Source organism: Copadichromis virginalis, linkage group LG20 (assembly GCF_057382275.1).
Source record: "Copadichromis virginalis isolate Kocher_CV1m ecotype Utaka linkage group LG20, C_Virginalis_male_GT1.1, whole genome shotgun sequence".
NCBI lineage: Eukaryota > Metazoa > Chordata > Actinopteri > Cichliformes > Cichlidae > Copadichromis > Copadichromis virginalis.
Genome location: NC_140637.1, coordinates 19,274,931 through 19,300,275, shown reverse-complemented (window position 1 = coordinate 19,300,275; position 25,345 = coordinate 19,274,931). Strand labels below are relative to the sequence as shown.

Below are 25,345 nucleotides of genomic sequence, written 5' to 3'. Positions count from 1 at the left end.
GAAGCGGGCATTAACTGCTAAAAGTTCAGAAATGTGGACTTTAGTGGGCTGGAACTCACTGGACATATATACCTCATTTCAATCCTGACCATGCGCTCCTATCAAGCGTTTAAGGGGCCACCGAGTCACAGCACCTACTGTATCTCAAATCAGATGGCAGATTTTACAGTCACATAATTACAAAAAAGACCAAGTTTTCCACAGAAAGAAAATGAGTAACCAGGGTAATGACTATACTTTCAAAGTGCTAAAGGAGATGGGAAAAGAAAGTCTTTAACATTTCAATGAATAATTGATTGGCAAAGTAACTGACAATTAACTTTTTGAATCAAATTATTAGAAAATAAACAAGGCGACCCGTGTTCAGCCCAAAACCGATTAAGATAAAGCGACTCTCGGCGGCTCCCTTGTCGCATGTTTGATTTGGCTGAGAGACATGCTGGATGACCTTCCTGACGCAACCCCAGAGGGGGTCTAAGTCAAGCTTTTACTTGCCAAGTGAAAGTCTCACCCACTACAGCAAGGAGCCAGTTTCAAAGCCTATTAAGATATTTTCTTAATAACTGTTCCGTTCCAGGTGGGTCTGCATCTTATTACTTAGATACATTGTTATTTTCTCTTTTTCTCATTGTTCTGGTCATGAAAGGTCAGACAAAGTTTTTAAAATCAAATACACCCACAGTTTTTAAATCAGGCCAATAGTCCAAACACAAATGTGAGATTAACACGATAAGCTCTAAATGCTCACGTGTAAAAAGATGGTATTTCTGCTTTGTGAGACAAAATTTAAAAACAGAAAAAACAACTGAAATGTAATCATTAAAACCCACCAACTATTTATTAAAGCCACCACATATTTACTCAACTGCAGCCTTGCAAAATGATAGATGAGAGCATACCTGTTTTTTTTAAGCATATTCACTTTATTTTCTTTTTTTTGGTTTAGATTAAATCATAATCATAACAGTTACTGATCAGTGAAGCACTGCACTTTGTGTGGCAACTCCTGCAATATCACTTTAGAAAAACATAATATAAATCAACATTTCTACCATCTAACACTCAGTCGCTACAAAATTACAGCAAAATCCCATCAAAAACCTGCCCATGTCATTATTATACATGTGATTATTCAGCTATGGCCTCATTTAATTGGAAATACAAATCAAGATTCTTGGGGCTATAATAATGGTTTGTTGTGGCACCAGCAAGAACACTACACTAAAAGGACTGAAGCACTATAAAGCTCCAATGATTAGTTGAGTAATTGCAAGTTAATCAACAACAAACTAAAGTAATGAAACAACTTATTTTAACTTTTAAATGTAAAGAATTTACAGTTCCTGCTTTCTTCCTCTTCTATGTCTTTGGAGTTTGTACTACTGGTTACACAAATTAAGCTCCTCTGCATTTTTTGCAATTTGTTGACATTTTATAGACCGAATGATAAATAGAAGAGATAACTGATAGATTAACTGACAGTGAAAATCTTAGATGCCTCTTTGATTGATAGTGCAGTGATTAAGCCACAAAGAACAGTATACACTATCAGGGTCTGCAATAAATTTATATCTAGAGTTCACCGGAGGTGACTAAATACTTCAGTGGGTCATATGGTTTTTCCCATGCCTCTGTTCATTTAGGAAGTCTCACATTCATCAGTGAAGTCATCCCCCTTTCTACCCAGAATGCACTGGCCAGAAATAAATAACCTTTTTTCATTTGGATTCCTTGATGTATTGGGTTGGATTTTTCCATTACTAAGCAGAATAAGAGCATTTCCTTTAACTTCCAGCAGTCTCTAAAGCTGGCGCTCACCATCAGGAATGTAAACACACACAGTCTGTAAACAAGGCTCTCTCTAACCCCCAACCCCCCTCGACAACGCTGACCACCGCAGACCAGCCTAATGACGTCCCTCCCTGACCCCGCCAAACTTTCAAAGACAGACGCAGCCCCATTATTGAGCTCAGGGGTCGCAGGAGGGAACCCAGAAGAGGGTGAAAGCTGAGAAAGGACAGTGTAGCGTTACAGACACAGAGATGACAGGCCCTCTGATATCTTCTCCTGAATCCTCGAGTCCCCAATCAGTGAGTAATGGAACAGAAAAACAAATGTGGGCTCTGGGAGGTTAGTGGATTAATGATATAAGAGTCGCTGCAGCTGGCTCAGGGACGATACTGAGGTTCCTCAGTGAGCCATCAGCACTTGTGAAGGGGGCTCTAGAGGTGAGTCAAAGACTCGGGGGGTCAGAATACCGTCAGCGCTGACTCAATCCTCCCCCGAAACCAACGGGGATGTTGTCAGCACAGAGAACAAAGGCCAGCGACAGGGTGAGAGGGAGCAAGGGGAAGAGATAGGGAGCAGGAGAGGGAGCTTTCTAATTTTAACCACAATGCCACAGTTGAGAGAAGCATCACAGGGCTCATTTGGAACATATTGTTCAAATTAAAGCCTTGATAAATAAACAAGCCTCAAACAAGCACAGCGCTCTGTACTCCTGAGTGTGAGGGTTAGAATGTTTCTTTTATACCAGCGGACACTGGTGTGGCATACAAAGCCATTACCCTCAAAAGTTTGGGAGATTTCAACCACATTTTTCCCCATCCTCTATTGTACCTGAAATCTATAGCTTTGTCAGCCCTGCAACCATTTGAAATTAGGGGACAAATGGTGCTCACAAGGGCCTCACCAGCTGCTGATAAAGTGATTTTCTGCTCGAGGAAGGCAGAAAAGGTGCTTTGACAGAGGGGCTTCAGTAGCTGATGGGTTCCCCTGGGCAGCAACAGAGAATCTGCAGTGTCTACAGGTTATGGTTTTGTGGTTCTGTGACCTGACATTCATACTGCCTATAACATCCACAAAAAGAGTAACCATTCATAATATACATGTAAATTCAATGATGATAGAAGGCAGTTTAACAAACATAAGTGGGTACAAACTTGATTAAAAGCAAAAATTATGAGCATACTTTTGCCATGATCTTAATCTGTGCAGCCATTTTTGTCAGAGTCTTTACGCGCTCCTACATTTGGAAGTATATAATGATTTTTTTATTCATTTTCACACATCTTATTTCACCAAATATCAACTTCACTTGACCACACATCGCACCACATCTGGTTTGTGCTGCAGTCAGTCCTCACATTACAGTATAAAGTTAGATCCACTGGATAAACTGTTGATGCAAACGTCTGTTTCTTCATTGTGTTCTGTTACATTTTTCTTATAATGGCAAATCAGTCAGTGCCAAATTTTTTACCAGAGCAGATAAGGAATGAGAGCGAGACTATATGATGAAACATATAGTCTCATCATATAGTCCAAATACACAGGGCAATGGCAGCAGTGGCTGAAAATAGGTTTTGGTGCAGCTATGCTTTTCAAAACTCGACCGAGACATTGGCAATGCTCTCTGCAACACTCACTTTGCAAAATGCAAAGCTGGCCATGTCAGCATATCAATTCTGAGGAAACTCCTGGTCAGATATTAAAAAAATATATACATCTACAAGCTGAAGAGTATATCCTATAGCCTGAAAGGACCCAGAGCTAACATTATGAAATATTATGAAACAGTAAATCCAAGGACGATGATGATGATGATGATGAAACTTTTAGTACATCATCGGCAGCTTCATCGACATCATCTTCAGATAATTAGGTAGTTGGGCAGGTTTTGTCAAAGTAACTGAGCTCGTTTTCATTGTGTTGGCATTTTTGCACTGCATTTCTTATCATGCATGCTATTTACAGGAAACAAATACATCATGTGAGATTGACAGCCCACCACTACCAATAAGACCGTAACATTGCATACTATAATATTAAACAGTACTGCAACAGTGATGTCAACAGACGCTGTCACACAGAGACCAGGGCACCTGATATGGTTTGTAAAATGTGACAAATTACAATATTTTTCATTTAAGAAGTATGGACTTATTTTCTAGGAGAAGACAGGACAAAGAAAAATGCACCACTGCGTGAACGATGCCCAACCCCACTTATATGTCTCTGAGAAAGGTCAATCAGTGTATGTATAGGAGTGGTCACTACCAACATTTGTTTTTCTCTTAGGTTTTTTTTATTTTTATTATTATTATTATTATTATTGCCTTTTGTTTGCTTTGGTCTCATATAAATTGGTGAAAGTGTTAAGGTTTAGAATATTCTGTGAAGAAAAAATATATTATAAAAAGGTAGATGGAATATAATTTTTCATTGATGTCACTTATTTTTATGGACATTTTGGTTGTTGAAAAACTATAAATAATGACTGAAATAAAAGTCATTATCATCATCATCTGACAGCTGAACTACAACGTTGTGCTAAGCAAAGGCAACAAGTATTCAGATGTAGCCTTATATTTAACATATAGGTATGAAAATGGGATCCAACTATCCAAAAGAAATAAGGGTGCTTCCCAGTATACCCCACCTTTTAATTGTGAATTAGAATCCTACATGTGAAGCAGCTAACTTCTTATTTTTTCTGAACAGAAACACAGCTAACAGGGAAATATTCTTCACCATTTTAACAAAGAAGCACACCCTGGCAAATATGCAGTTCATTATAAAAAATAATTACCAAGGGAAACAGACTGATTAAAAGCACATAAAAAGTCTCCTTGAGAGGGAAAGTCTGATTTCTTAAGGTGAGAATCTTTGACACTCTGTTGCAGACTGAAAAATGTCTTGCTTTTATATTCCATCAGCCAGGATGAAAGTGAGCAACTGTCCAGAACGAAGCCCCGCTGAATCACCTCGGGTCGCAGCTTGGGCCAGACAGCTTTGACTTTATGTGTGTCTGTAAATATGGCACTCACTCTGCAGCCAACTTGCCCCCAAAATGTTTGTATCAAGCGACATCTTGGCCACAAAGAAACCAGGGAATTAGAAAAACTAGACACAATAAAAGGCTGATCTGTTCCCAGTTTTTAAGCGATTCCCCGGCTATAATGGATTCTCATTTTTGTAAGTGAAAGCACTTTTGCCTTTTAAGTGCAATCATTAATATCCAGTCTAAAAATCACTCATCGCAGTCATAGACATTCACCCACAGATCAAAGTCAATTTTGTTATTCATACTGCATTGCTCTTGGACAGAATTGTTATCAGGAGTTTTCACCACTCAAGTAATGCCAAGATAATAATCTCTCTGCTCTCTCGGCTGCTCTGTAACAACATGTATAGTGGTATTGGAGCACCACTTGTCAGGCAGATGCATTGCGAGTGTGTCTGCTGAGTGGTACAGTGAAGCCGGATTGGTCCCCTCCACCCACTCATCAGCGAATGACCGAGGGCTACCCCGAGGCTCAACGTGCCTCAGAGTCTCTGATCATAATAAGAACACAACTATCTGACACTGCATGCCTGTTGCAGAGAGTGAGGAGACAGACTGAGACAAGCTCGGCTCTTATCAGCACCAGAGTATTTTTGCTTAGGAAAAGGAAGATGTTTAAAGCTTAGAAGCTCGTCTGCTTTCACCGGGCTTGCTAATAAGCAGGTAGGATAAATTAGCGATTGATAAATTAGTCAGCAAGTGACTCATATTCCAATGTCCTTTATTCATTTAAAAAAAAAAAAAAAAAAACCCACAAAGAACCTCAGTCAGAACAGAAAAAAAAAAGTATTTTCTTCGTAGTTGACCTGAATACATAGTCTAGTCGCAGGCTGTTAAAAATTACTTTGCCAAAAATTGTGCTCAGCACCTTGGCACACAAATAGGGACTTTTGTGCATACTTGTTTTAAGGCACATCCAGTCTCTGAGGGGCTAAGCGTAACCACCCAACAAATACCACTGCAGGAGCTCGTAAGGACTCTGGGGCAATACAGAAACCATGCAGCCTAAGAAATAAGAGTGAAGATGATGAAAGAGAAATGCCACCGTGGTGTCAAAACGCTGAAGCCAAATGACTGGCCACGTTCATAGGAGACAGCGCCACAGTCTCTGTCCGCTTGTCTTTTTCTCCCCCTTTTTCCTTTCTGCTAAACAGCAAACTCTAAGAGAAGTTCAAGGCCAAAGGGGTAGGCAGAAATAAAAGCTCCATTTAAATGGTTCTTTCATGTGGCTTCACATACAGTTTCAAAGACTTGTACAAATTACCATGCACTGACACAGCCCATATACTGTCTCCATCCCAGTTGCGCATATACATGCACTGACATTTGCAAGCTTACCCAGACCTGCAGCACATTCAACCTTCCATCAAGTAACAAAAGTGGGCTGGACAGGATGGGAGGAAGGGGCGAAGGGGGCAGAGGGTAGCTGTGCACATCTTTTTTTTTTTGTTGTTTCAAAAATATAATTAGCACACTGGCTGACAGGGAGCTTTCTGATATGGTCAGTGTAATGCAGTCGTTGCTTCTGGGTGACAGAGAAAAAGCACAGCCACTTCATTAAGTGCAAAGGAAAGGAAGCGAGGACAAAGCAAACAAAGCAAGAGTTGTGTGAAAAAGGAAAGGGGCAAGCGAGCAAGCTGGGGGATTTCTGCTACCCTTCCATCTTGCTCATCGTGTAGACTCAGGCAGCACCTCTAGGTAAGCCACCCCATGACTTGGGCCTCATATTGCCAAGGCTGCTCGGTTCCCACAGTGTGTCAGGGCCTGCATGTGGCCTTCCTCCCTGCTTGGGCAGCCCTGCGTCTTTAGACCCCCAGGCACCGGAGCAGAGGTTACACCAACACAGCCAGCAACAGCAGCATGTCAGCCCCACACCAACCGTTGCCTTGGTGCCGCTGCATTAGCAAAGAGCTCCTGACTCTGTTCAAGGGAAAGTGATTTGCCATGACGTCTACGGCTCCCCACTTTTCGTTCTCTTTTTCTCGCTTGTTGCTGCTCGCTCACTAAGAAACCTCCTCTCTCCCAGTCTTCTCTCTGCACATTTAATCTCTCCCGTTTCCCCTGGTCTCATTTTTCCCCCTTCGTTGTCATTCTCTCCACCACATCCTCAAATCTTCCCTTTCACTTTTTTTCCCCCCAGAGTAATGACTGATGCCTAAAACACAGTGCCATGATTAGACTGACACTGATGAAAGACAACATCTGTCTTGAATAAATATTGAGCTGACAAATGATGCTCTTCCCCCCAATCATTGTTCATCTCAGTTTCTTCATTTTTCAAAATTGTTCCCAGCTTGCAGACTGAACAGTGCCACAGAGTTGCCACCAACACCAAACACAATATTTATTTTCACTTCAGCACAAAAAATGATCACAAATAGCGACAGAGCTAAACGCAAATAATATGTCACTGCAGAGCTGCACTGATAAACAGGAACTGGAGGAGAAACCCATCAAGTGGTCACTGCGTTTCACTCGATGACCAACAAACAGGTGCATGCCATTACAGACCAGCTCTCATACAGCAGCATTCCACAGCACAAGGAAGTGTGTAATCGATGTTGTGGAAAATAAAGTGAGAAAAAAGTAGTTCTAATTGCAAAATGTAAATATTGAGTTTTCCCACAAGTGGGGGCAGACCACCCAGGATGCAAAATAGTCACCCACCCCCTTTCTCTTTTTGCCTTGTCGACCGCCCGAGAGATGTCTTTTTGTGAGTGCAAAACATCTCCGACCACAATCAACACTCACACAGAAACCATGATGTGTCTTTGCATGCAAATACTTCTGGCAGCTCTGGCTTGGCATTTGCATTGTGGGAAAATTAGGTGATGAAAACCTTGAGGAGAAGGCTGAGTGGATCAGAAATTTAGTGTATAACACCATGTCTGCCTTGTTCCTGCAAGGTGCCAGACTTTTTGATTCAGACTGTTCCTGTCTGCTGTGAATAAATTCTCACAAGAAAAGAGAGCAAGAGGGCAGCCGGCTGGGCAGGACAACACTGTAGCTGCAGTGTCTGACAGAGACTCCTCCATGTGTATGTGTGTGTGTTACAGGCCAGTGTCAAATACTTGTCTGGACTGTGACAAATACCTCCCAGTAGCCTCACCACAACTACCTGCAAGATTAGAAATGAAACATAACTGTTGGCACTGCTAATGCTGTTTGAAGATCAAAAGCAACTGTTTTTCTGACAACAGCGAGCGTTCAGCGAAACTTAATTTAAGCCTTATTATGTTTCCACTATTTGTCTTGGCAGGTCTACGCAAATATATGCAACTGAGCACACTGACACAAGAGAAAAGCAGTCAAATGATTGCAAAATAAGCCGCTGAATCAACAGACGGCATCTGCTTGAATCAAACAGAGAATAATAGATGGATCAAAGTCTGGAGAAAAAAAAGAAAAACTTCACTTCTGCTCATTAAATTTCAAAGTATTCTACTTTAAACTTTGTTTTAACACGCATTTATTTAGGCACACGTTTGGATCTTTCCAAAGGCATGCAATAAATCTATTAATTAGGCACTCCGACATTCAACCAATTCACTCAAAATAGGAGGTATTTCGAGGTGAAAAGAAGGCACAAAAAACTTACCTTGAGTGGTTTTACTTCCTGAAGCTGACTGTTGGACAAAGGCGACCAGGCAGAAACCTACAAATCCAAGGCTCGCGCGTATCAAAGCGTGCATATACATGTTAACTTTCACTGTAGTTTAACACAAGCACTTTCTAAGATCTACGATGCGCAAGAACACATACGAGGGTGTGTGTGCGTGTGCTGTTGTTATTCCCTGTGAGCACCCCCTGACAGGACACTATGCGATCCTTTTTTCCCCTTTTAACGCCTGCTCATTTGAGTTTCAAGTGATCGGGGTTGAGGACAGCCCGACAACGCGGAGCGGAGGAAGGCTTTTCTGTTATCATGTTTCGAGCCAGACCGATGTCAATTTAAGAAAGGGTGAGAGAGAGAGAGAGAGAGAGAGAGAGAGAGAGAGAGAGAGAGAGGGAGAGAGAGAGCGGGGGAGAGAGAGGGGGAATGAAGGAGAAATGGAGAGATGGAGTGCAGTGGCGGGGTCTGAAGGGGGAGGAGAGAATAAGGAGCGTCCGTGCTGCGCTCCGGACTCCTCTTGCTGCTCCTTCTCTTTCCTGACTGGCTCTCAGTGCTTCGTTCCTTTTTTCTTTTTTTTTGTTGTGCAGGAATTTACACACAGGTGTTGGCTGAGCTCAAGGTGGACAAGTTTTGCCGTGTGCACTGAGAGTGGGGCTCACAGGTCACCTGGCTGCTGCCACCTGCGCAAAAAAAGGGGGGGAAAGAAAGAAAGTTGCCGTCACGGCAGCGTGGTAAAATCATCGCCTTAAAGGGGACAAGAGGGCGGATGGATTTATAAAAGACTCAGATGGAAAAAGTAATAGACCGGAGATTGCATTTTTGTTCTTATCCAGCAGACTGTACAGCCCATCTAGTCTCTCAAACAAACCAATAAACGCTTATTTACCGATCATGTGTGCAGCATCGACGTGATCTCGTCTGCTGTGCTGATAAAAGATTATAGTTGTCGTTTAACGATTTTACCGAGAGCACTTGTTGGCATTTAGAAATAGTCCAATCGAGACTAAAACACTGAATATTCTACAGCACTCTTAACAAAATTATTTGATATTCTTTATCCCATCTCGGCACTGAATTGAGTTCAAGGTTTACATCACAGACAAAATTGCAAAACTTCTTTGAAAATTGGAAACTGAATATTGTTTTTTTTTTTCCAAGTTTCAATTGACTTTCTTGAGTAACATCCTTATTCCAAGGTCAATTGAGGGCCTTAAGCAATTTCATGTCCTTTTTTAAGCTGGAGCTGGACCTGTTTGAAGAACTTCCGAGTGAACCTGTGAATCTCATAAAATATTACTTTAATAAAACCGCGTAGATGGTTATGTTGAACGATTAAGCTACACCAGCTGTTAAAAATACAGTTCGAGATGAAACAGTTCCTCAGGTATGATAGCTTACAATTGGTATTTGTTTACAGGAAAATTTGTGAAAGCTTTATGAAAATCATCTGGTATATTGGGGAAAAACAGGATAGAAATTATATCTCGAGTCATCTGGTTCCAAAACCTTAACCAACACCACATTACCAGTTTGTCTTTTCCTGCAGGAGATTAGCTCAACTGCCACATTTCTCTCAGAGATTTTTCCCCCTCCCGGCTTTGAATAAGCAAGCCCTGTCTAGTGACAGAAATCAGTAATACTGAGATTCACTGAGGTATTTGTGAAGCATGTGTTAGAGGGAAAAACATTAGAAGGCAGCATTTCCTTGAACCAAATAAAGATGAGACAGCTTCAGCATGTTAAAACTTTTGAAGTTAAATTCGGGGGTTGAAGATGAACAGCCATCAGCCATTTCTGCAGATCATGAGTCACTCTGTCCACACCATTACCCCCAAGACCTGAAGAGAAATGAGGCTTGAGGAGTTACATGAATCAGAACAGGCCTTTTTCATATCATCGCTATCACAACCCACTGAGCTACTGTGCCACATTTCACCAGCAATGACATATGAAGCATTTGTTTCCAGCAAGTGTGCAGCGAAGGAAACACATCTGTATCCCCACACCTGCTACCTCCTTCTGCATTATCACTTAAATTAACCAGCTGTGTCGATGCATTTACGTTTGCATTTCGCTGTGCGAGCAGATCCAACACTGTAATCATCACGCCTGCTCCCATGTGTAATTTCTTTTTCTCAATCAAATATAATTAGGGCATCACAATGAGGCTGATTGCAGATAACAACTCTGCTTTCTTCAGATGATGCAGACACACACATTATGATGGGGTTGAGGGCAGAAAGGAGGAGAGAGGATTATTACTCATTATACTGTGCATTATCTCTGTCTATCTCTATTTTAAAAATTACCAGTGAAATATTCATTATTTTGGATTCAGAGACAAGAAATTTCATAAACAATGTCTTTTAGTGTGGATTCCCATGCTACCCCACATTTCACCAGAGACTAGGGGACTCAATAACTAAGAGATTCAGTGCAACAGAATAACCTTCCGAGGATCCCGCTTTGCATCCACAGAAGAAGAAAAAACATGTAAATCCACAGCTCAAAGTCAAGCAGTTCAGTGTAATTAAAATAACATCCGTCAGGGATATGGAAATATCCCATGTCCCCGTGTCCAAATCTCTGGGTAATTGTGAGCACTTGTATAACCAAATGAGCTCAGAGTCACATAGGGAGTTTGAGAAAGTCAGCACATGGTTGCCACAGAGCCCATGCACAAGTCACACTGGTGGATCAGTACACTTTTCATGGCAACACTTCATTAAAGGCAGAGGTTTGTGCACAGGCACTACACTCAGCACCAGACCGAGCTATTTTTACAACAACAGACACACAAGGGAAACCCAGGCCATGTTTAATTTATGATTCTTGTCACAAAAAGGACTTTGGCTTCATACTGGGTAAAGAAAAGTGGGAGAGTGGAGAAGGTGAAGAAGAAGAAGAAGAAGAAGAAGAAGAAGGTGTCAAGAGATCTGTAAGGATCTTTCATAGATAATGAGACCAATTGAGCTGTGTTTCACCAAGACTGAGACGGTCTTTATGCAACATGTTCAAGAGATTTGCTGCAGAGCGGCTGACCACAACTTGCTCCGACTTGTTCTGCAGTGAATGAGCAGCACCATTTTCCCCCCTGAATCTTTCTTTTTTTTAATCTGAAGGCAATATCTTTTTGTAATGTCCTTTGAAAGATCTGAGGCAAGTTGCTGTTTGGCACTATATGAAAAATGCATGATTGTCAGAGACACAACACATCAACACAATTTAACAACAGCTGTTCAAGCTGTTCTCACCTTGCAACTCCAAAATATCCACTTCTCAGAAATTAGAGGGCAAAAAATATGCAGAAACCAGTTGTTTTAAGACAGTGTTGGTAAAACCTACATTTTGGCTCCAAAATATCAAAGTCAGACAATATTCCAACAGCTGTTTCTGTAAGATAAATGCGACATGGATGCATGTTGGGAGGCAACTGTGGGCCACCCCTTTACTATACTGCATGCTAATGAACTGTGGAGTTAGAGGCCCTGCAGAGAGCCTAATGTGTTCTTCCAGATGGTCATACACAGGGGCACATCACCTCATTTACTTTCTTCCAGTTCGACATTTATGCTCCCAATTGTCTTAAAGAATTACGTGTGAATATGTCACAGCTTGGAGTGCAGAACTTTTTCCGCTTTGTTCATATTTTTTTTTACCTCCTCCTTATGCTAGGTTACCAACACTACCACAGGCCCAGCAGGATGCCTTGGTACTCACCATGCCAGCACCACAGGGGAGCCGAGTGGCTTGCTGAGTTCCACACTTTAGTACAGGCATCCCAGCGAATGCTGTGGGCTTGCCCCAGGAATGCCTCCTGACCACAGCCTCAGTCACTGGCAAAAACAGGGAGCAAGAGAGGGAGAGTGAAGAAGGAAATACACTAATCGAGTCAGAACAAACACAGATTTCACATAGTCACCCTGACCAGCTGAAAGACTTATTCGTCCCTATCGAATACCACGTCTCCTCGAAGAAGAGTAATCAGCGAAGCTATGTTGCATTTGTAACAACACACCACAGAAAATGAGCTACTAATGAGAGTTATCATCACCTTGCTGTCAGGCCCCGAGTCATGAAGGCTTGGTTACCTTTCAAGTGAGAGTCCTAGTGATATTGCCCGAGTCTTATTGTTGTTGCAGCAGGGAGGTAAGCAAGATACAAACAGCTTGTTAGCTGCATGAGCATAGTGCGGGTACTAGGGGAGATACAAGAGGGTGCTCGTTCTGTATCTCCTGCGTCTGAGTGTCTGTGAATACCTATAATCAAGTGGACTCATCATGATCAAATGAGACAGAGTGGAAGATTTGGTCCTGTTATGGTCCTAAATGTAATCCTTTCTATGCCTGCATCTTTCAAAGTATCAGCCATCATTATACAACTGAATTGTATCACTGTGCTTAGTGGCTATCTGAAAGCACACACACCCAAACAGAGGAGCCATAATAACCATGAATTTTAAGTAAACTCTTTTGATGACACAGAACTGGGCTGGGCATGCTTAAACCCAAGCACACTCAGCAGTGGCTCTTTGCCACTTTGTCTTCACTAATCCTCAATAGTTTGCTCATATACTGAGAAAGGGATGAGGATTTTGGCCACAACTTTCAGACACTATGAAAGAAGGTAAGTACAGAACAGGTCCAGGGTGGTGGGGAAGTCCCATGAGCTCACTGTCTAGCCAGATAGTGCAACAGCTACGCCTACCTGCTCCAACCACTTACACCAGGGAGTGTCTACAAGGAGCTTTGTGGAGATTTAGCTCATCTATGCATCATAAAATAAAAAATATAACTAAACCTTTGAGATTTTACTCCATGTATAACTGGTAAAATATCAAACTTCAATTCTCCTTTAAACTGTTTCAGGCTGAAATGTTGATGAGTAAAAACTTCCCGCAAATCAGCTCCATTCATTTCTCCCACTATTTGCTAATACTCTGACATGAATCATTTCGAATGAATCATTTTGTCTAGAAGAAAAAAGAAAAGATAACGGGATGTTGTTGCAAAGATAAAACCCATGGTTACAGCTGCCACCAAAAGTGTTTTTGTTCCCCTTAAAGAAAAAAGGGTTTATCCATATTTATGGCCAAATAATCAGTTAAAGCAATCAAATGAGGCACAGAGGGAACAGGCAGCTCTACACAAGAAGACCTCAGGCGCCTAAGCAATCTAAACCGAGAAGCAATGGTAGAGACAGTGCTAACCACCGCACCGCCATGTTACCCCGAAGAAAGACAAAACATCTAAGATGCAACAGGTCCAATTTTCCACAGAAAAGCATTGTTAGTGAGATTGAATAGCTCAGTTAATTGGTAAACTGAATCCTCCTCCCACATACGTACACAAACACACACGCACACTTTTAATGACTAAGCTTGAAACTAAAACTTGAACTTTCTGGTTCACATTTTTGGTAGTGAAACCCCCTTTGATGCAGACTTACTTTGTCCTGGTCTAGGCCTACAGCAAATGCATTTTAATCCTCACTGATGTGCCATAATGTCAGATTATCTGGTGGGATAGTCTAATCTCATCCATAAATGCAGTTAGAGGGCTTTTCAAGGATACATATAAAAAGCAAATAAACAAAAGACAACCGTTATTACAAAAGTGAATGGTACACAGAGAAACTGATCCGTTTTCACTTTACTCCATATTTTTTTAAATCGAAATATTTAATTAAGCACTTTTTCTGTGTGCAGTTTATTTGAGAAATAAAAGGAGAGAAAAATCAATCGCATCTGTGCACAAATTCAAATGTGCAACAGCAACATATGGCCCTCTGCCATTATGGATATATGGCGTAAGCGGTTGCGGTTCTACCCACATATGAATCTAGACTGCACTCTAGTGGCTGCAGGTTTCAAAGTGAGAAAGTAATACAAACGTGAGGTTTTGACTCGTCAGAGCAGAAGGAATAAATATGATTAATGAAGAGTCAGTTTTATTAAATGTCCTAGTATGCGTACACACATGTACACACACTAGTAGATCCTCTCTTTAGTGGATCCAACAATCACTACCAAACTTGTGCTCCTCCTGCTATGACAGCTAAAACGTCCTCCAGGATTTCAGAAAACAAAGATTGTCTCAGTGTTACAGTGATATAAACACACTCTAAAATTATATATTGAAAATTTTGGATAATTATCATTCTTTTTTTTCTTTTTTTTGCATCCAAATTTTAGAACTATGCTTTGCATAATTTGATATAAACTGAAAGAATACATTATCCCTGACTGCAGTGCACCCATGAATGTTCAGAAAAATATCACAGGATTGTTTTTACACTGAAGAAAACACAAAAATGTACAATACTCAAGCCAGTTGTTATGTGGGTATTTTTTTAAGAGCACACATGGACATCGTGATAGGTAACTGAAGTCTTGTACATTCTGAAGTTTGGTACTTCAGCATAGAGCTGTGTGTCACATGCAAGTGCTAAACGTATCGCTGCCCCCTTCGACTCTCCTGTGCCCCACAGTTTGAACATTACTGCTGTAGTATGATGGACAGGTGTTCGCTCTGTAGACTCTTGTTCACCTCTGTCACATTTCATACCAATCACTAAAAGTTTTCATTTTCTCTGTAGGGAAAATTTTATGGTATGTTTCTCATAGTGGCTGTTTCAGGATCCTAGGAGAAGAACTGTGAAAGCTGACAGTTGCTGTCATTGAGTCCTTGTCAGTCAGGTCTGCTGCACTCAGGTGGAAAGGAAAAATAGCTCACATACCAACACGCCACAGTGCAGCACAAAGCTGCCTGTGTCAGTCTGACGGCACCTACTGTAGCTGCTTTCTCTTCTCTTGGGTTTATAGGGAATGAGGATGTTCACTTTGAGCTAAACAAAAATAAACCACTGATACTTTACATACTAGCTTCTTGGTGTCTGGAACAAAACAGTGAGTACTATTCAACTCCGAATTAAACAAATGTGCTTCATCTCTTGATGTAAAATATTAAAAACAATATTCAAATTTCCACTCGGCTCGTATAAAAAAATTGCGACTGGGAGATCGACATCAAGGATTTACTTTCTTATAAAAACATTTTTAGACTTTAAACAAAAAAGCATGGAAATATTCTGAGTGTAGAAAATGCAAACTAGAGGCTGGACTTTTAAAAAAAAAATGCTGCAAAGCTGTCCTAGGCGTTATCAGGGTCAGAACAAAACGATTTGTGAGTTAAGGGCTGGTATCAAGGGCAGGGCTCAAAGAATTACAACAATGACACAGTACCATTGGCACTGATCCAGCCATGCAGAGACAGCGCACCTTCACCTTGCTAATTTCTAATTGGACAATTAAAGAGGAGTCATTGTTATCCGCCTGGACACGCCAAGAAAATTTTAATTTTGCTCATTTTTTCCATCAGTACTGTCTGGAAAGTTTAGTTCCAAAAATAGCCAAATGTGTTGATCCAGTCCCTGCTTTGTTCTTTATTAGCTCTGTAGTTCTGCACCCTGCTGTAAACAGCTGCTCAGATAAAACACTTTTTCAAATTGAGCTTGCGTTCACAGAAGTAGGTGACCTCACCGGCAAATTACAGGAAAGAGCAATTCTATTTGTCTAAAAAGCCTGCAGCAGCAATAAAATGTTTTTCAGACAAACCGTCGGCTCGTAAATGAGCCATCATGAGCAGCAAAGATGTTCCATGAAGGCTGAACCGCGAGGTGAAAAACAGGTTGTACTAGTTCACTCATCATCACATCAGATAAAGTTGCTGAGGCTGAGCCACAAAACTGGTGCCTCAAGTTTCGATTCGATACTTGAGGTCATTTTTTTTTTAAAAAAATGACCAAAAGGAGTCAAAACAATGACATTCAGAAAGCAGTCAGTTTATGGTTTAAATAAAAGATGCAATAAATGCCTGCACCTTGTCGACCCATTAACTCCAGACATGTAGCTGCTATGTAACAAGCTTATGCATCATTATTCAGCCATGCAAAAAACCTTTTAGATCCTTCTCACCCAGTGCTCACCGACTATGTGCTTTGAGTTACGGTAAGGTATGTTCCCGAACATCCCTACCCCATATCCACTGATTTAAAAAGAAAAACAACATCTTCTAGTTATGATACAAACTCTACAAAGCAAATAGGTTCAGTGCAGTTCACAGTAAATGCACAAATCTGAGTACTAGCCAGCGGTTGGTAAAAGGAAACAAAACCAGACAAAAAGTCTAACAGACTGTAGGAAGTGAAAATCAAATTACATAACACAACAGCAACACATGGAAGTACCTAAAAGGAGAAGTACAAAGAGACCCTTTGAAAGCACACAGCGAGGGACATTAAGAAGGTTTCTAATCATACTTCACAAAATAAACTGAAATGACTAAATAACTCGCTATTGTCTCATAAAAGCAACATCATTTACTTTACAAAAGTACATATATCACAGTGACAGTTAATGAATATTAAAAATATCCTTGACTGCTAGTGCTGTGGGGAAAAAACATTGGAAATAAGGTTGTACAATATAGGTAAAAAGTACATTCAATAATGTCCTTGACAGTCATTTAATTCCAAGTTTTGTCAATGCAGTAAAATAAAAATGCATAAATATGTGGTTAAGCTGCTTCCTGAAAGCTTTTTTTTTTTTAACTGTCCATATTAATCACGTAGAAAACTCTGGTATGTCTCTTAACATACATCATCTTAAAGTAGTCTGACAGATAAATGAGGTGCATATTCAATCTCTTAGCAGTCCGAGCTTCTTCAGGGCCCCACGGCGGTCCTCTTCATTTTCTGAACGAGGGCAGATCAGCACGCTGATACCTTGTGATCGAGGCAGTTTCTGAGTGTCTCTGGCGTGATGCAAGGCAGTGTGGGCAGGCAAGGCCTTCTGTGAGGCTGGCTCTTTAGTAATGGAAGGCTCTGCCTCCAAATGCTCTCCTTGAGCACTTGAGAACTCCTTCCTACTCCCAAGAGAGGCGGGGCGCGGTCGATGGTTACGCAGCTGGTTGAGGTTCTGATTAATGCTGGTGCCCTGACTGGCCTCACCGTAGTCTTGACCTGCTGTATATCTGCTTATACCCACCTCAGTGCGCCCGAGGCTGGCTGATTTGACCTTTGGCGGTGTCAGCTGCTTGACCAGGCCAGAATAGGTAAGAGAAGTGGCATCTTTGACAGCAGATGGTTGATTTTCTGAAGGAGAAAGCTCAGTGGGGTCACTGAAATCAGCAGGTGCTGGGAGAATATCAGGATCCAGAACTGTAAGAGCAGTAGAAGTGTTTGATGGTAATATAGCACCAGGGTTCAAAGGCTGGACAGTAACAGAGGCAGGGGGAAGGTTATAAGACTGTGATGATGGTGGTTCATTTGGAGCTGCAGGGCTGATTGGAGGAGAAGAAGAAGATGAAGCTGCCCAAGACACTCTGGTTTTGAGAGGAAGTTTAGAGCTCTGGTTTGGGATCGATTCTTCCTCCTCACTGCTTTTAAGCAGGCCGAGCTTTCTGAGAGCCTCCATGCGAACTTTGTGAGGATCCAAGAATGGCCGCTGTTCACTGCTGTTGAGCACTGGATGCGCTGAGTTTCCATCAGAGTTAGTCATCTTGTGAGATTTCAGAATAATGTTGGGGGGCAGCTTTTTAGGCTTTGGGGCCACAACAGGTGGACTTTTGGGCTCTGCACTTTCAGGAGACGCTGGAGCAACAATTTGTGAACTTGTGAGCAGACTGAGAGACTCAGGCTGAGGTTTGATTTGAGGCACCTTGGTCACAGGGCTTGTCAAATCTTTCTTGACAGAGGCCCTCTGACGAATCTGCTCCAAATCAAAGGTTATTCCCGGCTTTTTCCTGGAAATTCCCACAGATGGAGTAAGGTCTTTTACGTTCACAGGCTGTGAAGGAGAGTCAGGTTCATCCCTAAAGTTTAAGGGAGGTGGAATTACACTCAGATCAATCTCAGAGGTGTCAGTAGATGGTCCTGGACAAACAATTGTACTTTTGACACTCTCAGGATCAGCATCTTCATTTGTGGCTGAGCGTGACATCTCAGTCTGTATAGCTGATGAGTGGATTCTGGTATCAGTAGAAGATTCAGGGATTAGAGGACTGACTTGTGGTTCAGAGATTTGATTTAGCTGAGTTTTTCCTTCTGTGGCTAATGCTGTGGATGCAGGTGGTGCTGTGGGCACTTCATCACTTAGAAATGATTTCTGGTCGCGTTTGGAGCCATTAGGCATCAAAGTGGAAATGTCTAATTAAGAAAAACACAATTACAACAGTTAGTGTTGCAGCACAAACCGTGCATCTGCGATGCAAATAAAGGTACACAAGAAAATATACACAACAGCACATCACATACCATTTACTCTCATCTGATCTGCTTTTTCTGTTAGACTCTCATGATGTGATTCATCATTCGATACGCCGCTGTCCTCCTGCGTCTCCAGCGCTTCGATTGTTTCTTCCAGATACGTGAGACACGCCCTCTCCTCTGCAGATAAGTGGTCCATGCTGTCTTCACTCTGCACAAAAAATGAAATTAGATATTTTTTCCTATCATGTGTATTTTTCATGACTTTCTCAATTTGATTCTCATATTATCACACAACTGTTTTGCATTTCTTAACGCTTTTTTAAAAATACCCAATTGTCCCCATACAGTTTTAATAATATAACATCTTATTCAGTTTGTCATAGGCTCTAATTTAAATTACCACACAGTGCTGGTGTGTGGGGCGGGAGGAGTCCGTCAGTCATGTTAGAAGAAGAAAGACTCCACTACTGCATTTATTAGCAGGATAGGGAACCTCCCAGACTGGACGTTATCAGAAATGAGAGTGTCACGAGATCTACCTGAAACAGCTGAGTTGTGCTCTGATCACGCCACAAATAAAAAGCTATATTGCAAGCTCCAGTCTCAGCAGCAATGACCCTTCTCATAGCGTGAAAAACTCCACCTGCTGATGTCCAGCATTCAGCTGGAAAATCCCGAAACAAAGACAGGCGGGCAGAAACTCCTCCAGTCACATACCAGCATGCCCGGAGCATAGCATGAGGCAAACTAGGTGTGATAACTGCCTGTATTATGTGTTTAGCTTCATTAGTTTGACTTGTTTCTAGTGACAGCTTAATTTGCATTGGCAGCAAAAAGTCAGACTTGTTCCTGATGGGTGCTGGACTCCATCAGGGCTGTCCTTTGTCAATGATTTCTAAGGACAGTCAAGGGGTAGAGGGTGTTGAATTCTGTAGTCTCAAGTTCTCATTTCTGCTTTTTGCAGACGATGTGGTTCTCTTGGCTACATCAGCCAGCGGCCTCCAGCTCGTACTGGAGTGGTTTACAACTGAGTGTGAAGCATGAAGAATGAGAATCAGGACCTACGAGTCTAAGGCCGTGGTTCTCAGCCAGAAAAGGGGGAAATTCTGTGTAGTGACTCACTAGTCTCCTCCAAAGGGTGTCTATGCTCACCTGTAGAGATAGAGTTGGGAGCTTATCTGGGAGGGGCATTGAGTACAACTACTCCTTTTCCTCAAAAGAAGCCAGTTGAGGTGGTTTGGCCTTTGACCAGGATACCTCCTAGACAAGGTGTTTCAGGCATCTCCTAGAGGGAGGAGGCTTTAGGGCAGACCCAGAGCAAACTGGACGGATTACATTTCAGGGATACCAACTGATTTTTGCGTGTTTATTTCAGTTATTTTATATTGAAGTCAAAATGAAACTGAATTGGTTTCATCATATAAATTCACCACAAATAATGATTAAACTTACTGGCACCAGAACCAAAGGATGATAAATAAGCTTTTAAGAAATAATGTAGATTAAATCTGTAAGATTAGGCACAAAGTATGCAAATTAATTGCAACTTTGCCATTTTTTACCATATCTAACAATACTCCAAGAAGAAATAACGTTTACTATTGTGATTTCTTCTTACAGTAAATAATTCTTGGGAACCCAGCTGGTAGTCTGTGTGTTAAATATGCAGTAGTTCAAACAGATCCAAAGGAACAACTCCCATCCATCTCCTAGTTTTCTCTTATTCTATATTAGCCTGTTGGAAAAAAATTATTTCAGGTGGCTGCTGGTGTCTGAGGGCTTCAGATTGTTTATACTTCATTTATGAAAACATGTGCTGAAACCCTTTGAAAGCTCCTCACTGACTAAACATGAGAACCTTTCACCAATTATAAATTCAGTTCCTCTCATCTCTCAGACTTCACAAATCTCAATTATTTCTTTATTCTCTTCCAGTCGAGGAGAGAAGCGTTTGTGTTTGTTCTGTACGAGAGAGTCAGTAATACAGACGACTGAGATAAAGCGCTACAGCGGCACTCACATAGCCAGAGTTCGTGCTGATTACGCTGTCCGAGCTTCCTGCGCTGTCCATGTTGCTACGGGAACACCACCTGGCCACGTGTCACTCTTTGGCTTTGCACATGAAGGAAGATGAGGGCATCACATGCTCTTCGCGGCCCTGTTTCGTTTGTGTAAATCTCACTGAAAGTCTGTCTCAGGAAAAATCTGAAATGTCAAGGACAAAAGCATGAAACTACAATCAGATGAAATTTGTGAGTCACTACTATCTCCACAGTGGAAAATGTTCATTTCTTTGACCACTGACTGATGAAGCCTTAGTTTGAGGCTAAATATAGCTAGAGAATTAGTTGGTAAACAAAACAGCATCTTTACAATTATTGTGATAAATTAAGGTCATAAATTACAGCTGATAGTTTAATGATCCTCATAATGTAATGGCCGTCTTATTTTTGTAACATGATTCAAATGTGCTGTCATGGTCACTATGATATATTAAGCAATTCTAGTTATGCTAATTGAGTCATTAAATAAAATAATGGTTGAGCTAAAACTTTTCGCCTTTTTTTAAAAACAACGTGGATCGAGGCACGCATTAAAGGAGAGTAGCTGTGAAATGGAGAATATTTTCAGTTATGCATATCTGTCATGCATAGTGATGTCTTTCACAGGAAACAGATTAAATGTTTCATTTATTAATAATTAAACTCACCTGTATGCCAACAGAAAAGACCTCTTATGGAGACCTCTCGCATTTTTTTAAAAAAAAAAATTACATTTTTGAGTCAGTTTCTAGCAAAAATGCCAAATATCTCAGAAATTTGGCATCTTCAGACTTATTAATTTTTCTTGTGCTTAATTGTGCTTTCCTTCTTTTTGCCACCTGTAACAGTGTATTTATGTATTTATAATTCATTACTGGTTTGGTCTTTAAGATATTTCTACAAATCAGGAAAATGAACTCGTCATCGCAAGCAGACAGTGCTGTCAGCATCCCTTAATAATCAGTATTTCAGCCATTATGATATAACAATCAAACGCTCTTACTTGCAAATACACACGGTATACCTCACATCATGGCAAATTTGTGCTAAGAATCCAGATATGTTGTGTTACAGCATGCTTGTGCCTCCGCTCCCTATCTTTTGCGTATCACTACTGGCAAGTCAAGGCATGAGGAAAGTATGCTAGTCGCAAAAAAATAAAAAATAAAATAAAAAAATCAACCAAACCAACAGGTTGATTCTTAATGAGAGCGTAAAGAAAAGGCAACTTCAAGTAGGTGTTCTTTAGGGCTAGAGGAAAAATTGTCGACAATGGTCGTCAAAAGTTTTTTAGCTAATTAACTATAAAGCTAAATGGGTCAGACAAATTGATAATTTTACTTAAAAAAGCTATTTTACGACCTGGTATAGAACTTCTTTACCACATAGTGCTGCAGTCAGTTCAGGTATGTTTGTGAAAGCACAAGCAACACCATTATGTTGATTAAAAATACAAGAGTAACAGAATTAAAGTTTCTTTTCATACCCTGCTGCGCCTGCATGCAAATTATCCCCCAAAATAACATGCTGTGTGTCACAGCTTTAGTTTATTTGTGCAATAGTAAATTAATGTGGTTCGAGAAGTGAGAGAAACTCAGACACTCAGAGGCTCATTCAGCAAAAAACAATACATAACTCTGTCAGAATAAGAATTACAATGTACATCGAACATTCTCATAAAAACAACAGCTTCCTGTGGGCCCATAAAGAGCATAATTTTATTGCTGCAAGTGAAATATTTGAAATATTACTGAACAGTAAGATTGGGTAACAAGTGGGGGATTTTCTATGACTTTTGTTTTGAAATCTTGCATCTAATTAAAAAGCATGTTTTTTAAAAGTAGCATTAAACACTACATTGAAGAAAATGAAATACATTTTTAGAGGACATGTAACTATTTTTCAATTTTACCGTCAGCTTTTTCACCTCATTACTTTTAAGATTTGAGTCATGCAAAGACAGTGACAGACTTTTCCTTTGTTCACTGAACTTATCAGCTCCATCTTCTGTACATGGCACTTTTGACCTGATGACATGAAAACTTAGCAAAGGCAGCTGATGAAAAACCTGATCATCAACCCCCACATTCCCACATGTTTTCTGAAAACAAAAGCTAGTTGACAAAGCACACACCGGCCTCCCACAGTAAGCAGCTAATTATTGTCCCTCCCTTTGTCCAAACCTGAGCAGGCAACACCTCTCAAACTGGAGCACTGGCAAAGCACACTGCACCCACAGCTGAGTCAGGATTTAATAGTGACAGGAATGTCACTTTGCCTGCTTCCATGTCTTCGACACAACTCTTAAATGAAGCCAAACACATGAGCGGATGAAACCTTTAAAATATTAAAAGGGAGGATCAGCTCCAGGCCTTAAATGTGAGAACAGCTGCACAGTTTGTGAGCTAGACTTATTAAAAACCCAGGATAATGATTGATAGCTTTTGATAACAAATCACAGTGCCTTATTGAAAAACTCAAAAATGTTAAGTATGTATTCAAGGTTAGCCAGCCAGAGCTGGTTTAATGATTAACAATAAACAAAGATTCATGGTTAACATTGGGTTGTGCAACTCACAGCCTGTTTGAGAGAACAAACATGTCTTTAATGTTCACACTTGTTCCATTAAAATGACTGTTAGTGACATTTATGAGCAAATATTTGCATTAATCCTGACTCAGATAACCAGGGTCTAAACACTATGGTCAGTTGTGTTATCTCTAAAAACAAATTTAGAGCATAAAAACTGATAAGTAATGCATATCGGAGCATTTCTGATACTGATGTTAGTCTTTTGCTGAATATCTTACCTGTCTCTCTATTCCTGCTGCACTCTCCTCCACCCGAACAGACACAAAATGACACTCCAGGGTCAAAACTTACAAACTAAGTAAAAAAACAAACAAACACAAAAACATTATGTTACACCTGATGGTAAAATCTGCTCTGAACAAATCGAGCGCACACACTTACACACACGCACCACTCTAAATGATCACTGTATTTTCATAAAGTAGACTTACGAGCTTTCACACAACTTTATTTCGTCGTTGCCTCCATTGTAACCCATGATTTCACCCTAAACGAGCACATTACGCTTTTAAGAGGACAGTTTCCTGATAACTTACCAGATATGCGCGAGAAAGGTCGGTGAAACTGCGCTGCTGTCAGTCCATAGCTGCGGTGCACCTCACTCCCCCGACAGTGCTGTTCCTGGAAGTAAAACTATGCGACTGGTAGTGACAGACGGGAGAAGTGTGAGAGGCTTACGGCCAGGTGAGGCAATTAACTTCCGCACAGGTTGGTTTGTGGCCAATCAGAGAACTGGGCGACTGAGACTTTTCCAAGGAAGAGCCAATAGGAGAACAGCAGTAAAACGAGCGAAACCTCAAATGATTTTTCACCTTTTACTTTTCTGTGTGGAATACTGTCACTTATATTAAGTTATTATAACACTATATATCACTATATATACGCATGTTAATAACATATTTAAACCAATGTACTGTAATTCAATTGGATTTGCATAGCGCCACATCACAACAGTCGTCTCAAAGCCCTTTACTTGTAAAGTAAAAGCGCTACAATAATACAATATAATATAAAAAACATGAATAATACAATATAATTTACAATAATAGCAAAACCCCAACAATCAGATGAGGCTCTATAAGCAAGCACCTGGCAAAAGTGGGAAGGAAAAACTCCCTTTTAAAACCTTTTAACAGAATCAGGCTCAGGGAGGGGCGGCCATTGTCGCCACCTGTTGTGGATGAGGAGAGGGAGGCAGGGCTAGAGACAAGCTGTGGAAAAGAGCCACGGTTTAATAATAAGTGATGATAAGTGCAGAGCGGTGTATAAACACATAGTGAGTGAAAAATACTCAGTACATCCAAACCTTCCAGTTTGGATTTGTGAGACAGACACCATCTCTACTTTTAAGATTAGGCTTCAAACTTTCCTTTTTGTTAAAGCATATAGTTAGGGCTGGATCAGTTATGCTGCAATAGGTGTAGGCTGCTGGGGGTTTCCCATGATGCATTGAGTGTTTCTTCTTCAGCCACCTTTCTCACTCATTATGTGTTAATAGACCTCTCTGCACTGAATCATACTTGTTATTCATCTCTGGCTCTCTTCCACAGCATGTCTTTATCCTGTCTTCCTTCTCTCTCCCCAACCGGTCATGGCCGATGGCTGCCCCACCCTGAGTCTGGTTCTGCTGGAGGTTTCGTCCTGTTAAAAGAGTGTTTTTCCTTCCCACTGTCACCAAAGTGCTTGCTCATAGGGGGGTCTTATGAGTGTTGGGTTTTTCTCACAATGTATTATTGTAGGGTCTACCTTACAATATAAAGCACCTTGAGGCGACTGTTGTTGTGATTTGTCGCTGTATAAATAAAATTGAATTGAATCGTGGGAAGCCCCTGGAAGATTTGGCCTATTGAAGCATAACTAAGGGAGGATTCGGGCTCACCTGATCCAGCCCTAACTATAAGCTTCATCAAATAGAGATTTATCTTTAAATTTGAAAGGGTGTTTGTCTCCCGAATCCAAACTGGGAGCTGCTTTCACAGACA

General features: G+C 40.9%; 2 protein-coding genes across 4 annotated transcripts in view; both read right to left on the bottom strand.

Annotated features, from left to right (window-relative positions):
* Positions 1-8,841, bottom strand: part of scube3 (signal peptide, CUB domain, EGF-like 3) — a 75,683-nt gene extending 66,842 nt beyond the window's left edge. The window contains exon 1 of one of the 2 annotated variants that reach the window (XM_085444994.1): positions 8,445-8,841. In XM_085444994.1, the coding sequence (XP_085301120.1) occupies positions 8,445-8,544 (100 nt within the window). In that variant the 5' untranslated portion in view covers positions 8,545-8,841. The remainder of the gene's footprint in view (positions 1-8,444) is intronic. The other variant, XM_085444995.1, reaches the window with a different exon arrangement.
* A 7,439-nt stretch (positions 8,842-16,280) lies between these two features.
* On the bottom strand, positions 16,281-24,014 carry LOC146684661 (specifically androgen-regulated gene protein-like). 2 transcript variants are annotated; one of them, XM_085444060.1, is made up of 5 exons: positions 23,900-24,014; positions 23,582-23,657; positions 20,749-20,933; positions 18,774-18,936; positions 16,281-18,665 (listed from the first exon to the last, which is right to left on the bottom strand). In XM_085444060.1, the coding sequence occupies exons 3-5, from the start codon at positions 20,797-20,799 to the stop codon at positions 17,158-17,160; spliced, it is 1,722 nt and encodes a 573-aa protein (XP_085300186.1). In that variant the 5' UTR covers positions 20,800-20,933; positions 23,582-23,657; positions 23,900-24,014; the 3' UTR covers positions 16,281-17,157. The 2 variants fall into 2 exon arrangements, with proteins under 2 accessions (XP_085300186.1, XP_085300187.1); XM_085444061.1 differs by lacking the exon at positions 23,582-23,657.
* Positions 24,015-25,345: the final 1,331 nt, after the last annotated feature.

What these genes read in the sequence shown, in the direction of transcription:
- LOC146684661 (XM_085444060.1), bottom strand. Translation starts at nt 20,799, where the DNA reads ATGGACAGCGCAGGAAGCTCGGACAGCGTAATCAGCACGAACTCTGGC. An exon ending in TCAGCACGAACTCTGGCTAT is followed by an intron (nt 18,937 to 20,748) that starts GTGAGTGCCGCT and finishes TTTTTTGTGCAG; the next exon opens with AGTGAAGACAGCATGGACCA. An exon ending in AGATCAGATGAGAGTAAATG is followed by an intron (nt 18,666 to 18,773) that starts GTATGTGATGTG and finishes TTTCTTAATTAG; the next exon opens with ACATTTCCACTTTGATGCCT.